Genomic DNA, 15,852 nt, shown 5'->3' on the forward strand with positions numbered 1-15,852 from the left:
GCTGGTTATATGATCTTTGTTTACTTTTTTAAGCCCTGTTTGAGAACATTTTCTATTCCTTTCAGGCTACTGACATATTTTCCATTTGCTACAAGAGCTAATATCGATGCTACACCATGTGTGTGTAAATTTGTTGGGTGAGTAGGAGGAGATGCTTCCTTCAAAATACAGGCTCTCCAGACCACATTTTGCACACATTTATCTTACTTTAAAGTCAACAAATACACCAAAACAACCAAGTTTTGCAGGATTTACAGAGAAAAACTGATTGGAATCTGTTCCAGTCTGTCAGGATCCACCATTTTTTGTCTGTTGGGAAAGCCGTGGGTGTTCTCTCCCACTCCCTGTTGTTGGAAGGGGGTGGGAACACAATACCACATGGGAATAAAAAAGCAGCTTTACGGTGAACTGATATATGAACAGGAATTAACAGGGTGGTGGGAAGGGGATGAATCAGCCAGTCCCAGGGAAGACAAAGAAATTTTTCAGACACTACCCTGGATCTCACCCACTCAGACACAGCATCTTTTCTTGGCCTCTGTGATACATCACTTCTTCCTCTCACAAAAACCTAGTATTGCAGGATCAAGAAAACCTATGAAAATGGCCCTGCTAGGAGCAAATCAACTGATCCTACACCCAGCCAGTGGTGCACAGTCAGTCCATGAGTGCCAAGTCAGCCCAAGGTGTCCAGAACTGCTTCTGCATAAATGAAGTTCAGCCCAGTGCTGAAGTCTAGAAAATATGGAACCCAACAAAAGTTTGGGCATCTGCACTTCCAGAATTAGGGAAGCATTAATTCCAAGCTATGGAAGATAGAAAAAATACATGGTCATTATCTTTGAGGTTGTCTCAACAGCAGGTATCTATGTCACTCTTCTGGTAAAAGACCCAGACTTGAAGGCCATGGAGGGGGAAACAGATTTTGAAATGTGTTGCGGCGCAAATGGAGGCTCTACAAAGGCTTAGAGGGTTCTTCTGGGGAAAAAAAAGTGCATTTGGGCTGAAATCTGTGTGGTAAATTATCTGTTCTCCCCCTGGTGTAGGCAAGTAATTCCTCTCACTTTAATGGACAATTTTATGGCTGCTAATAACATTTGTAGCTTAGATAATGACAAGGATAATCAAATCTCATGCTTGAGGGCATAAACTGATTGCTGCGGGGGTTAGCAACAAAATCGCCATTGCCATATATTGCACAGGTGTATTATGGGATAGATTTCCTTCCTCCAAAGCAGAAAGGCATTGGGGTCTGCCAAGATAACAGATTGGATGATTGTCTGTGCCATGGACATTTCTAGTTTGTATGCATGGGATTTAGGGAAAGAGGAGGAACCTCTTTGTTTCAGCATTACAGAATATTCAACCCAAAATGCCAAGTGAGCAGGGCCTGCAAGATGAATATTGATGCCTGTCCTAGCAGAACAGCTCTCTTAAAGCCAAATTCAGCCTTGACCATCACAAAGTCCACTGTCAGACAGTAAATGCTGCTGGACATTCAGCACGGCATTTAGAAACATCCATTGAGTGCATAATCTCAGAAGCTGAGGGTTGGGAAAAAAACTCAATAAACCATTTTACCTGTTTCAGGATGCTCAGTCCATCACGTAGGGGTTACTCAACTCAGCAGGCAGCTCCTGTAAAGCAGCTCTCAGCCACCCATTCCTAGGAACACATGGCTGGAGGGGCCTCAAAAGGTAACTGAGCCCTTTCAAAACTGAGGCAAGGCTGAAGTATACCAAACCCGTGTGTTTTGGACAATTGTTTGACCACTTCTGACAAATATCCCACTACTGGCACTCAGGAGGTTCCTTACAGATCATGTTACATCTGTTTTCACAGATGCGGATCAACCTACATCTGGGTATGTATGCAGAAAAAACGAATCAATGTCCTCTTTACAACAACCTTTCCCATGTTTGAAGCTGTTATTATTCCCCTCCTTCGTGTATTTCATATAGGCTAAACAACCTCTGTTGACTTCACACTGAATACAGGTTAATTTTTCTTCCAGCATTTTGATTTTTCTCATCCTTCCTTAAAACGCTGTGTGCCCAAAACTGCACTCAGTTTCCAGGCTGAAGCCTTACCACTTTATCAGCATGATGTTGTAGTACTTGCATCTAGTCAGTTTATATAATTTTTTTATATGTGTCTTTGATATTTTCTTCTTCAGTGTAATTCTGTGCACTTGACTTTATTGAATTTCATCATATTGATTCCAGACCATTTCTCCAATCTAACAAAATCATTTTGTATTCTGCTCCTGCCCTCGCAGTGCTAGCCACCCCTCACAATTAATGTGTGTACTCTCTGTTCTATCAGACAAGCCATTAATGGGAAACTTGAATAGTACCAGCCACACGACAGACCCCTGTATGACTGCATATGTTATGTTCATCCAATCTGACAGAAAACCAGTGATAAATATTTCTGCATTTTTATCCTATTGTGAAATTATCTGGTGGCAGATTTAGCAGATCTGTGGGTTTGTATTTTCTGCCCCATTTACACCTGCACAGTGTATGTGTGTTTCACACATGTGATAAGCCCAGTCACTGTCCAGCCTCTGGTCCACAGTGTGTGCTCATCCAGATTTTGCACCCATGTTGCAGGTCAACCCAGTCTAGGATTTTCTACTGCAATTATGAGAACCCAGTGCTATTATCATGCCACATATGTAATAAATGTCACAACCAACTGGTTCCCCTCCATCAGCTATCAGCTGGAATAAAAAAAACCCAGAGAAGTCCAGCGTGAGTTACTCAAGAAAAGCTTGGGGTTGTTCCAGCTTGTCCCTTGTTATCCCCTAGGTACTTTCACACTGATTAACAGCTTGGTCAAATATCTTTCTGAAGATCAGATTTAGGTTGACTGAGCATTAACTGCCCATGTTCTCTCCTGACCCTTTTTTAAAGATAGGCAGCATGTTTGTTTTTCCCTGCAACAGCCACTGGTAGGGCTGTTCAAACAGCAGCCATAAAAAGCTGGTGACACTGCTAACACCGAACAGTTGCTGTTAGAGAAGAGGTTTGATTCTTATCCTGATATTCAGCTGGAGACAGAATTGTAGAATGCACTGATAGTCCCTCAGGGAAGCCCAAACCTTCAAAAAAAAAAAAAAAAAAAAAAGGACAAGATAAACGTACATAGATCCCAAGAAAGATCCAAGGCAAACTTCAAACAGCCTGTGTGTGTAGGGAACCATTAAAAATGCAGGACAAGGAGGCCAGTCCATACCTTGCCGCAAGGCAGGACAGAATGCACGGGTCATTCCTGACAGATGCTTGTCCATCCCGTTCTGCAAGACCTAGCAAAGAAGAGCCCAGGGCACCCCCCACCAACACATTTCTGTTTCACAAGTCTCACTGCTAGAAAGGTCTTTTTTCTCTGTCGCCACTTTAATGCTTCCTCGCTGTTAACATCTCTCCTTATTCACTGTGCCACACTCAAGGTCTTCAGGAACAGACTTGGAGTTTTGATCAGATTTGAAATGCTCCACAGGCTGGATTCTTGTCAAAGAGACCACAGAAATAGTTTTTAACTCCTCATCATCCCACCTGCAGTCAGGTTCCATCTAGTTATCTAATTCAGGACCACACATGCCCAAGAGCCAGCACCTTTCACCATGCCAGCTATCGCTGGATACTCAGAGCCAAGCTTGCGTCACGTGCCTCCTCCTCTTCAATACCACCAGCCTTTACTGTGTGTGATCCATCTTGGGAAAAGAAAAACCTCCTCAAACCTTTAAAAATAAATCTGTTACACCAAAATGCCAGCAGCATACCAACATCATAAGGATACTGATTTCAAACATCAGACAGCAACAACAATGAAGCAGGTCTGAGACTTTATAAAAATTGTCTCTGGTGCCAGTCCAGCAAGTCAAACCAGACCTGAATGCAACCCACACAGCATAAACTATGACAAGTACAGGAGTGGTACAAGGCCTTCTGAAAGAAGATATAAAAGGGGGTGGATATCTGGGGAGAAAAGAAAAAGTAAGCCATTCTGAATCATACCTCGTGCTTTTCACTCATTAAAGTAAATCTCTTGGATGGGTAGTACATTCAGTAACTGACTTGTAGCACTGCTAATTTGCCTATGTTAGCCTACATCTCTAGGTATCAGCTCATGCTCTCTCCTCTGACTGCCAGAGTGCACTCATTAAGGCAAACACGTTGCTGCTGAAGTACTAATTGTTTTGAAAAGTGCCCTTTAAATAACAGGCATTTCACTACTAGGCAGGATGTGTTTTAAGAGATTAAGCCTTTGTTGCCAAAAGACTGGATGATCATTTTTTGTTTGTCAGAGAAAAATACCAGAAATGAACGAAAAAGCTGATAGGGCATCAGTACAGACTGAACAGCAACCACCTCCTTCCTCTTCTTGGGATCTTCATTCCCACATGGAACAACAAAAGAGGGGAGAAACTCCAAAGTAGAGAGGTTGGGAAGATCATTGAATTATCAATATATCAGTTGAAAGGTCAACTGAAGAGTTCACATCAAATCACTGGGATTTCCTGGTGCTTCCAATGGCACAGATCCAGTGTTGCTGTTTTAACTATCAGTTGCCTAGAACCAGCCCTATGTCATTTCTAACACCTTTAAGTAATACTGAAAAAAATTACCAAACAAGGGAAGGGAAGGGTAGGGAAGGGAAGGGAAGAGAGAAGGGAGAAGGGAGAAAGGGAGACCCCACACAAACCAAAAAACAAAGACATATTTGGTGTCCACAAGCAAGCGAACAATAGATCAGGAACTTTTTTAGAGGCCATGTCAAAGTGATGGTGAGTAGATAACTTTAATGTTGGAAGAGACTTTCACTCCCCAAATGTTGATCTCCAGACTACCACATCCCAAAATACAGGGTTTTTTTTCCTCTTTGGCAGTCTGAGGCAATCCAGTTTTTTTGAAAGCTTAGTATATGTGATGATCCTGAATAATGCTGAAAGAGGATCCTTCTATTGTTCCTAGTTCTCAGCAGAAAATACAATATGTTTTATTCTGTAAGGAACTCTTCTAAAATTCATGGTTTACTCTGGAAGCCCAAGAAATCCCCAAAGGCCAGAAAAAATGTGAGCAAGCATTGAGACTTCAAGTCACCTCTAAAAGTATGAGATATTTTTCTGATGCAAGATTGTAATGGAGAGCTCAATTATTGTTATTTCATGAACTGTTTTTAAATATTCTTGATGCAGTATCTTACATGACACAGCCTGCATGCAGAGCCTTATGGTCAGAGCTCTACATCCTTCCTGGTGCTGGAATTCATTTTATTGCAGTACAGTATTTTATATGTATCCAGAGCAAAGTTAAATTAAGCACCAAACTGCAGATTTTTTAGAAATTATTACTGCTGCAAACACTGTTTGCACTGAGTGAAGTCAGCCTTGTTTCACCATAACAGTTCAAACTACTAACAACAGCAACTGTTCATTAGTTCAAGTAATGGAGATATATACCTTTGAAACAGGAATATTTGACACCTTTTCCTACTGTGTCTGGTCCTGAGAAGTTCCATATGGGTGTGAAATGCAGCAGAGTGACAAATCAAAGCTCAAGTGGTTTAGGTTTGTTACATTTAATTTCTGACACAGTTCCCATGGCCTGTGTTGGTTTAAACATAGGAGGAGGACATCCTCTCCAGAGGACATCAAAAGAAAAAAGGGTGGAAGAAATAAAGTATTCTATCTCCACCCAAAACACCCCCGTAATGAGTTAATGGTAGCTGAAATTGCTGACCTTGCCAATTGCCTTGGGAGTGGATCTCTTTATTTCTACCTTCCCTTCAATATGTCAAGAATATCCCTAAATTGGGAGTCTATGAGCATTTCCTTAGAGCTAATCTCCTGCACTACACAATTAGAGAGAGCTGTAGCAGATTTCATTCATCAATCTTTGCCCTCAAGCTCTCTGTGAAATTTTTCTGCTTGAGAAGGAATGTTCTCTTCTATGATGGGAAAGCAAGGAGACAATCAGCTTCCCATCAGATATATTTTAACCCCACTACTTGCCTTGCTTTTCTCTGAAGCTCTTTTTTCCTTCTGGTGCAGTGAATTGAAAGGACAAAGCAGTTTGCTCCCTCCTAATCATCCTAATAAGTAACAAATACATGAGCTCTTAATAGAGAGATTCCTTTCACTGGCATGCCCTAATCACCTCCATAATGAAAGCAGTTAAAGAGGATATTGAACCCTTTAACCAGCTGATAACTGCCTAAGCCTCCTGTGGCAATTGGCCAGGTATTAATAAAAAATAGTCATTGAACTCCTTAAAAAGAAAAAAACCTGCTAAGAAACTTCAGGGATTCTTCCCCTGAAACCAAAAAAAATATAACTGCACATTATACTTAAGGAAAAAAGAAGCATCTCAGTGGATCAGAAGATGATAGACCAGAAGAAGTTGTTAACTGTCTGGGAGTCATGAAAGTAAGGAAAACACACAAACAGCAAGAAAAGAACCACACACTACCAAAAAAATTAGAATAAAAACATCAACAGTCTTCCTCGAGATTTCTTTTTGCTCAAGTTTGTGGTATGCAGTAGACATGCAACTTCAGCCTTTTGCTTTCAATTAAAAATGCACAAATCAGTATAAATGTCAAGTCAACTTCATGACTAAAAATAAGTAAGTCTGAAAACTGCTTTTAGATATATTTTCCATTAGTTGGTTTGCTATAGAATGTATTTCCTTGCATTGGAGAATTCTTGTCAAATAATGGCCTGATTCAAAATAACAGTGACTCAAAATATTTTCTCTGTTACTTATAATAAACCTTGAATCAGGCTTTTGGGGTTTTAGTTTTTTGGGGGTTTTTTTCTTTTTGTTTTTGCCAAATATTCTTTTATAGAGGAGGTGTCCATAGACACTCTCACTTTAATCAAAGGAAGTGCTCTAGCTACAACACCAAGAATATCAATTTTAGTGGCAGCTAATCAAGTCAGAGATACCTGGTGGGTATAGGTAGCATGGTAGCTACCTAAAATCAGCAGATTCCACGGACTATAATCCTGAGAAAATAACAAATTATAGCTAATTTGCATTTGCATTGCAGCAATGCCCATGGGTGAAATTTCTGAAGGAGTCCATGACTTCATCCAAATTATCCAAAAAGAGGAGAATAGGCCTGCTACACAAAGCAAACATCTGTTGCAAGTCCACAGTAATCTCTTAGTTCAACTTACAGGCATCAAGGACTCATTAATTCTGCATCACCAGTAAATGTCCTTGCTAGTATTTGTAGAGGGGAAGGGGATCTTTCATGTGGCCTCTAACTATATCCAGCCAAGGATCTTCAGTAAAATCCATAGCAAGTGGATACCTGATAGCCTAAAGAGCCTTTGACAGAAGACACACAGTAATAACAGAGATAATTAGCCAGAATAGCACATGAACCTTCATGAAATAAAGCTCCAGGTTCTGCTATTACTGCATGTCAGAAGACCTAGGCTGCAGGGGTTTGCCAGTATCACCTTGGACTCCTTGTGGATCTCTGCCTTTGGTTCATCTCCACTGTTCAATCTGGCTGTAAACTCATGCCACGTCATCCAAAAGAGAGAGAAGTGAGCAGTTTGGCAATTAGAAATAGCGCCCAACCTGAATCTTCAGAAAGTCATTTTCTCTTCTTGTTTCTAAACTGAGGATTATTTTTACACAGAAGTGTTGTGAAGATGAATCACCTAATGTCAGTACAGCATTCTGAATATAAAGTTCTGTGCAGCTCCAGCTCAAAGCTGTGAGAAAGGATTTCAGCATTTTTGGGGGAATATGCTCCGACACCGAAGGAACTGAGCACCTCAGCTCACATGGTATTCGAGGAAACACAACAGCATTCTTGGCTGTCCTTCGTGCCAGACCAGCAGCATCTGTCCCAAAACTCATGGTGTCCAACAGGGAAGCTCTCCATTAATCAGTTTTCCTTTGGTCAAGCCTCATAGTTGTGAAGCTGTCCCAAGAAAAAGCAAAAGGTTTTTATTATTTTTATTTGAAGCAGGCATAAGCCCACTGCCAACAGCTAAATTTCTTTCCTTATTAGTCAAAAACACCTCTTTCACTCCCAGTTCTGCCCTGTGAACGTCTGCTTGCCATCCTTGTATCAGCAGGATCATCATCTCCTTCAGCTAACTTCTTTCCCAAAACACTTACCAACATGTCTAGCTTCTAACCCTGACTGTGGGCAAACACAGATATTTCTATTCTGACACTTGCAAGGGTCCATAAATGGGTTTACTGGCTAGAAAAATAATCAATAAGCAAAAAAATGGACATAAAGAGGACAAAGAATTTCAAATATCTTGGGGTTTTTTTCCTCAAGAAAAACAAGTTAACCCAAGAACTACTAGGTCTCAAGAAGTAGGGGAAAAAAGGACGATTCAGAAAATCATAGAACATATGGCTGGCTGATAAAGACTTCAAGAGGTCAGCCAGTCCATTTTCCTTCCCAAAGTCAAAAGGAGCTGCAACTTATTCATTCCTGGGAAATTTTTGTGTTATCTCTTTTTAAAGCAGTCTCTTAGGCAGTGTCTACCTGCACACAACCCTCCTCATGACAGGGAAGAGTTTTCTTCGTGGTTCAACTAAATCTCACTTGCTTCAGGTAAAGAAAGAAGTTATGAGTAGTTAGGAGGAAGTGAAAGAGCACCAAATCCTAAAAAACTACAAGAGACTAATTTCTCCAGTGTTGTTATATTAAGGAAATCTTCAGACACCTACACCTATCTCAGTGGCCAGAGGTTTCTCAACATTTTCCCAAAACTGTTTTCCAACTCTTACTATTATGTTTACACTGCCAACAAGCCATACTGTGGGAAGTTGCAGCTCAACATAATTCTGAGCTGTAATTTTTCTAGTTTATCAGTGATTTTTAAAAAGCTTTTGCCAAAGTGCCTCTGGCAGGAATCTGAGGTATCATTGCAAAGCCAGTTTTCAAGAACTCTAGAACTTTATCCACAAACATGAGCAAAGTAGCCTCAAAGTCTCCTTTGTTGGCGGAACACTTTTCTGGATTTTTTCTAATTTTCCTCAGACAAAGAATATAGTGTGAAACAATCTTCCAGACTATTCTAGTTTTGCAGGGGAGAAAAAAGTCCTACACACAGTCCATCTTCATGGGGTTCACTCTAGTAGACCTCCTTCTTGCTTTGGAGATACCACCAGCAGATAGTCAGGTCCTCATCATCCAGTATTCTCCACTAAAGCTTCAGATGGCATGAATGAAGTGATTTGTTACTTCAATGTATCTACAAGCATTTGTCTCACCAGAAGATCTTGCTCTCTGCTTTCACCTGAATTCATTAATAATTGATTGGCTCAATCTACTCTGTGCTTCTTTGGGTTTTTAACAAGATATGACCTTCATGGTCCTGACAAGTCATGAATGCCACAGTTAATTGACCAAAACATTTGTGTCTTTACTCTTAATCTCTTCCCTTACATGCCTTATATTTTTCCTTTCTTTTCTTTCTTTCTTTCCATTGCAGGTTATCCATCTGCCACAATTCCCTATTCAAACCTTTTCAATGGAATGGCTCTAAATATTACCATCCATCAAAAACAAAGAGCAGACTCAAAACACCAGAGGTTAGTATTAAAAGAGGAACAACAGACAAAATAATTCACTTGTGAGAACACTTCAATCTTTTTCTAACCCAAATTAGAAACATCACTGTCCTACCAAGTTGGTGTTTTTACACCCTTTGTATGGAAGGGTAAAATGATGCAGACAAAGAACACAGAGACTCAACCGCTATCCCAAAATGGATTTAAGCATGTGTTTGCTTAGTTCATTAATGCAGGTTCAAACTCCCTGTCAGGACACCATCTGCCAGAAGTATGAAATGTCCTCATCTGGATGCAGACAGCTCCTGAGTGTTTGGCTACTCAGCAGCCAACCAGCTGTCAATAGGTGGATGTTCCATTCACCATTACAGGTATTGCACGACATTCTTTAAAAAAGTATTTTAGCTGAATAGTTCACTCACTGCTTATAACAGGTTGTGAAAACAGAGGCCTAAAAGCTAGAAAAAGAGACTCATAATTCACAGCACTGACTGCCTTAATTTTGCTCCCCTTACAGTCACTTCTCAGGAAAAAATAAATTAATAACAATTTTCAATCTGTTTGTTGTTTCAGTTCATTTTAGGGTGACACAAGCAGCTTTCAATTCTTTACATTCTGCACAAGCCTCCAGAAATATTGAGTGTTTACTAGAGTTTGGTGATGTTAAATCAAGTACAACTATCACCCTTTAAGACCTAAATGATAAAGTGATATCCATACCAATAACACATTTTGACAGTGTTGACACCTGCTACAGAGAAGCAGTTTAATGACCTATAGAAAAGGGCATTAAAACTTGCTAGAAATCCTAGAAATAACCCTTTATTTTTGGAAGGTTGTGTTTTCATTCATAGTATCAAGCCTTTTGATGAACTCTGTGGCATATTCTACAGCGTATCTTGTAAAAGACAAATAGCTGGATGAAGAACTTCATTAAACCACTCTTTTTCATCATTTTGACTGTGTGAGTGGAAATGGATAGGAATTCATACTAGCTCACTCTGAAACAAGAACAATCATGAAATGAATACAGCACCTGGTGAGAGCCAAGAAAAGCTTATTAGCTGTTATTTTTTTTTAATCACCTAAAAACTTTTACACAATTCAAGCATAGCCAAAACTTTGTAGAAGCTGGGGGAGAATAAGGGGAGGGGGAGAGGATTTTCTGTTAATTGATTTTAAGAGCAGACTCATCGAGTGTTGTAGCATCTGCTGTTGTCAACTCTTCCATTGTGATGTTGGTTTAAAAGAAAAAGAAAAAGCAAAAAGAAAAGGAAGGAAAGAAAGAACAAGAACATTGCACCTGAGGAATAGAAACACATGTTTTGCCCCAGGTTAAAAAAAAAAAAAAAACAAACAAAAAACAAAAAAAAAAAAAACCTGTTTCCATATACTTGATTGGCTCTCACTTTTTTATTTAATACCCAGCTTAACAAGTGAGCAACAACCACCCACCAATAAAACCTAAATACCATAGATTAGAGGAAATGAGAGACTTGACCAAATCTCAGTGCTTTGCCTCACACAGGAGATTTTCAGGTTTTCATGGTCCCTTCCAAACAGGTCTTTAATGATGTGTGTCCACGGGAAGCAACAAGCCGCAGAGCTTGCCCGAGGAGGGGAGTCCGGAGCTGCAGCGACGGACGGGAGCCGAACCGTCAGCAGCACAGCCCGAGGGCTCCGCCGGAGCTGTCCCTCCAGCACCACGGACTAGGGACACTGCCGGAGCTGTCCCTCCAGAACCACGGACTGGGGACACTGCCGGAGCTGTCCCTCCAGCACCACGGACTGGGGACACTGCCGGAGTTGTCCCTCCAGCACCGCGGACTCCGGACACTGCCGGAGCTGTCCCTCCAGCACCACGGACTGGGGACACTGCCGGAGTTGTCCCTCCAGCACCGCGGACTCCGGACACTGCCGGAGCTGTCCCTCCAGAACCACGGACTGGGGACACTGCCGGAGTTGTCCCTCCAGCACCGCGGACTCCGGACACTGCCGGAGCTGTCCCTCCAGAACGATGAACTGGGGACACTGCCGGAGCTGTCCCTCCAGCACCGCGGACTGGGGACACTGCCGGAGCTGTCCCTCCAGCACCACGGACTGGGGACACTGCCGGAGTTGTCCCTTCAGCACCAGAGCTGTCCCTTCAGCCCCACGTCTCAGGGGCATTGGGGCACCTGTTCCATGGTCTGGGGACACTGTTGGACCTGTCTCCTGGCAGTGGAAGGGAAGCGCCAGCCTCTTCCCGGCTACTGATGGGCCATAGCCAACCATAAACACCTTTGATTAAATTAAAGCCACAGTAGTTGAAATCAGCACAGCAAAGAGGTAATCGCTCCAGACATGTTGCTAGCCTGGCAATATCACAGAGTACAATTAAGTTAGACATAAATTAGTCTGCAACCATATGCATATTGCTCGACTTTGTGGTCCGCCGATTCCTATCACTGTTTTGTCTGAAGGTACATTTTGTGGAGATAGAGGTACCCTTCCAGATTAGGCAAAGTCTTTGTTCATTCACTTTTAAAGGTCAGCCTGCAATGATATTTAAGACACACTTTTGCATGAGTACATACTGAGTACAGCAGGTTCACCAATGCACACCCCACTGTATGTGCTCTGGAAGTCTGTCCAGAAGGTTTTAGAGAGAGAAAGATGTATATGAGAGCAGACACACAGATTTGAAAATAAATAACCAGCGCAAAATATTAATATGAGCATTTTAGATCACTCTCCTGTACAAGAAACATAGATAAGAACTCTTATTTTTCTAAGAACTTAAATGAAGTCGTTTTTTGGGGTTTTTTCCACCCGTGAGACAAATTAGTTTAGGATAAATAAGAAATTAAAGAAAAATCTTCCATGCTTACTTTTACAGACTAGCAGTAAATCAGATAACATTATGATGCCACTTTAGTACTGAAGAGATGGTACAAAAAATAGAATTGCATTTGGCAAGATGCAGAGAGCAACTATTAATAAACTTTTGAAAGATGGATCAGATATCCTCCCAGAGCACAGCTTCCCAAGTGAACAATTGTTACGGAGTGTCTGTAACTTTCTGCACCATTCTTTATTATCAGTCTTCCTCCCAGTGGTTCCCTGTTGCTATACACATTTTTAAATTTAAACAATTCATACATCCCAAAGCACCTCTGCCTACAGAAATGCATTTTGTCCTCTGCATGCTGAGGTACTCCGAGCTTCCTAAAGAAATCCCAGCCCTCTGAAGGAGGAAATGCTACAATTTCCCATGCAGGTTGTACTTGTTTATGGGTACAATACCATCAAAACAGCAAACTACTGTACAAACATCCCTTTCTACCTGTCACCAACAGAGCTTAAGAATGCAGCAAGTATTGCAGGCAGCTCCTAGGCAGGAGTACAGGGCACCATGAGTACACAGGCATGTGTGTGGAAGACTTGTTGTAACACAGAGGAGCACAACAGAGCAGTATTCACTTAGCACACACAAGTGGCAAGAGACAGGCTGAGGAAGAGAGACTCAGTGGTCAAAGGAGGAAAGTTCTGACATTGTAATGAACAGCGGGAAATACAAATCATCAGCCAAAGTTGCATTCTACTTTATATTCTCGAACCTGATAATATATGCATTTGTATTAGTAGATCTAATATCAGAAAGGTAGAGGAAATTAATCCTTAAACATCTTATCTTTGTAAGGGCAAATAGGCTTTATACTGTCAGATGGTCTTTCAAAGGAAATTTTTTACTGCCCCAGGTAGAATATAGTCAAATACAAACATAAGCAGACAATTTTCAAAGGACAGTGGACAGCATGTTCTGCTGAAAACTCAGTATCTTCCGGTGGCAGTGTGAAAATTTCTTGTAACAATCCCTACATGGCAAAAAGACCAAGTCCTTCTGTATTAATAAGAGAGCTAATTTCATGTCCTGTTATGTATAATGCACTATTCCAACAACCACTGAGTTAGAGAGGTCTTTTCAGACCTCTACAGATATTAGAAGTTCTGGGAGAAAAACATTATTAGGTGGCTTTAGTAAACCCACCTTAAGGAACACAAAACCAGCATGAGTAAACCTGCTCATCCAGCCAAAGCCAGAGTTGTAGCACAGTTCTGTGTGCACTCCACAGCCTCTAATCACCATGGTATTTATTTTTATGGCAGAGAAGCAAACTTTGTGACAAATTCTCGGCTTTAGCTGTGGGAAGCAGGGAAGTACAAAATGACAGCCTGTGGCTGTGTCCACTGACTCCCCCTTAACTGTCCTGGTAAGCAGCACATCTGGGAAGCTGGGCAGCATGGATGTGACAGCGGGCATCATTTAGCCTGTCAGACTATGTGCCCACAAAGGGGAAATGCAGACTGTGACCTGTTGTCACATCAGATGCTCCAGTCGCAATAAAAACTCCAGGAACACATTGTCAGTGCCCAGGGTTTGAGCACAGCTGTGGGAACCACCACCACTGCCCTTGCCAACTCCAAAACAAAGTTTGCAAAAGCAGGTCTATCCATGCCTGGCTACATTAAGGGCTTTCCCAGCTGATCCAGTTCCCATGCCCTCATCATTTTCATTCTCCTCCAGCTGCTTTTTGCCTAAGTTTTCCCCGTGTCTCTTAAGGTGGAAGAAGGAGTGCGACATCAGGGCCCTCTTCCTGAGGGGAACCCCAGGAGTGTCACTCTGCCTCTTCCCTCTTCCTCCCTCTTCCTCTCCATCCAAGCCACAGCACCATGGTAGCCACCTGGCCAGTGCCAATGCCCTTAGCCAAACCAGCCCCACTCTTCTCCAGTCACACACAAGAGACAGAGGATCCATCTCCAGGAGAAGAGGTGCGGGACACCGTCAAGTCCAACAAGTGCCCAAGAAGAGCATTAAATTACATAAAACGGGAGGGAAGAAGACTCGTCCAGCACAGACACCTTTGCATGCCAGAGCCTCCCTGCCCCTCTCCCTTTTTTCCAGCCCGGGAAGTTTTTGCCCCAGCCCCGGCCCTGGCCCTACAGGGCCTCCCCGAGGGGAGTCACTCACCGATAGTCGTGATGACCGTGATGGCAAAGTAGAAGGAGCCGGCGAATTTCCACTGGACTCCAGCGCGGTGCGGCTCGGACTGCATGATCACCAACTCCAGCTGCCGGTAGTCCTCGCTGGTGATGTTGTACTTTCCTTTGAGCCGGATCTCCTCGGCTTTGAGTTTCTCCTCCTCCCGCATCTCGTTGTCGGACTCCAGGGCATCAAAGACGGCAGCCCCGACCAGCAGGTAGGTGAACGTGCAGATGATGAGGGACAGGGTCCGCACGTTCTGCCTCTTCATGGCCGCCAGCAAGGGGCGAGTGAGGGGACCATGTCCCCCCCTGGCCGCCCGGGGTTCCGACAGGCCGCAGCAGCTACAGCAGGGGAGCAGCTGCCGGGGGGGCCGGCGGCGCCCGCCGCCGCTGCCGCTGCTCCGGGGCAGCTTGTGCTGCGGCGGCGGTCGCTCCCCGCCCGCCTGCTCGGGCTCCTGGGAAGAAGAGAGGCACAGGAGGCTGCTGGAGCGCCGGGACCAGGTGCCCTGAAGCCGGGAAACTCTGCGCAGGACCTGCCCAAACCAAGCCGTCCCAGTGCGCAGGGCCATCCAGGGCACCCCCTGCTCCTCCCCAGCACCGAGGCCAGGGGCAGGGGGTCCCCGCCGAGGGGCCGACGGCCCCGGCACGGAGTCCTGCGGCGGGCGGGTCCCCCCGCGAAGTTGGCGCGGCGGCGCGGGGAAGGGTCGCCCGCAGCCCGGGCGGGGCGCGGCGGGGAGGCGGAGGCCGCCGCCGTCCCAAGTTTCTTCAGGCGGAGCGGCGGGGCCGGGGGGAGCCGGGCGGCGGGAGCGCGCCCATCCGCGGAGGAGGAGCGGGGCGAGGGGAGGAGGGCTCCCGAGCTCCGTCCGTCGGGGACCCGACCCGCCCCGGCCCCGGCTGCCTGCGGGAGCGCCGGCCGGGAGGGTCGGGACGGGTTAGGCGCTCTATTCCTTCCGCCGCGGTGCGCGGAGGGCGGCGGGGAGCCGGGCAGCTGCTGCCTCTGCTGCTGCTGCTGCCTCTGCTGCTGCTGCTGCAGGTGGCCGCGGCGTGGGCAGCGGAGCGGCGTCCGGCGCGGCGAAGGCGGCGGCGGCGGCGGTGTCAGGCGGCGGGCGCGGGGCCGGGGGCAGCATCCCCGGGCGCGCCGGGCCGCGCCGCCGCTCGGGCGGGAGGCGGGGGCGCCGGGCCGGCGGCGTGGCCCTGGCGGCGGGGAGCCGGCGCTCCGCGAGCGGGAGAAGCGGCGCGGAGCCGCCCCGGCCGGCCGGCGGGC

At 44.7% G+C, this 15,852-nt stretch overlaps 1 protein-coding gene across 1 annotated transcript in view; it reads right to left on the minus strand.

Annotated features, from left to right (window-relative positions):
• KCNK9 (potassium two pore domain channel subfamily K member 9) overlaps positions 1-15,157 on the minus strand; it is an 86,798-nt gene extending 71,641 nt beyond the window's left edge. The window contains exon 1 of the mRNA XM_053953803.1: positions 14,575-15,157. Coding sequence (XP_053809778.1) covers positions 14,575-15,157 — 583 coding nt within the window. The remainder of the gene's footprint in view (positions 1-14,574) is intronic.
• Between the last annotated feature and the right edge of the window lie 695 nt (positions 15,158-15,852).

This window comes from Vidua chalybeata, chromosome 1, assembly GCF_026979565.1.
Source record: "Vidua chalybeata isolate OUT-0048 chromosome 1, bVidCha1 merged haplotype, whole genome shotgun sequence".
Classification (NCBI taxonomy): domain Eukaryota; kingdom Metazoa; phylum Chordata; class Aves; order Passeriformes; family Viduidae; genus Vidua; species Vidua chalybeata.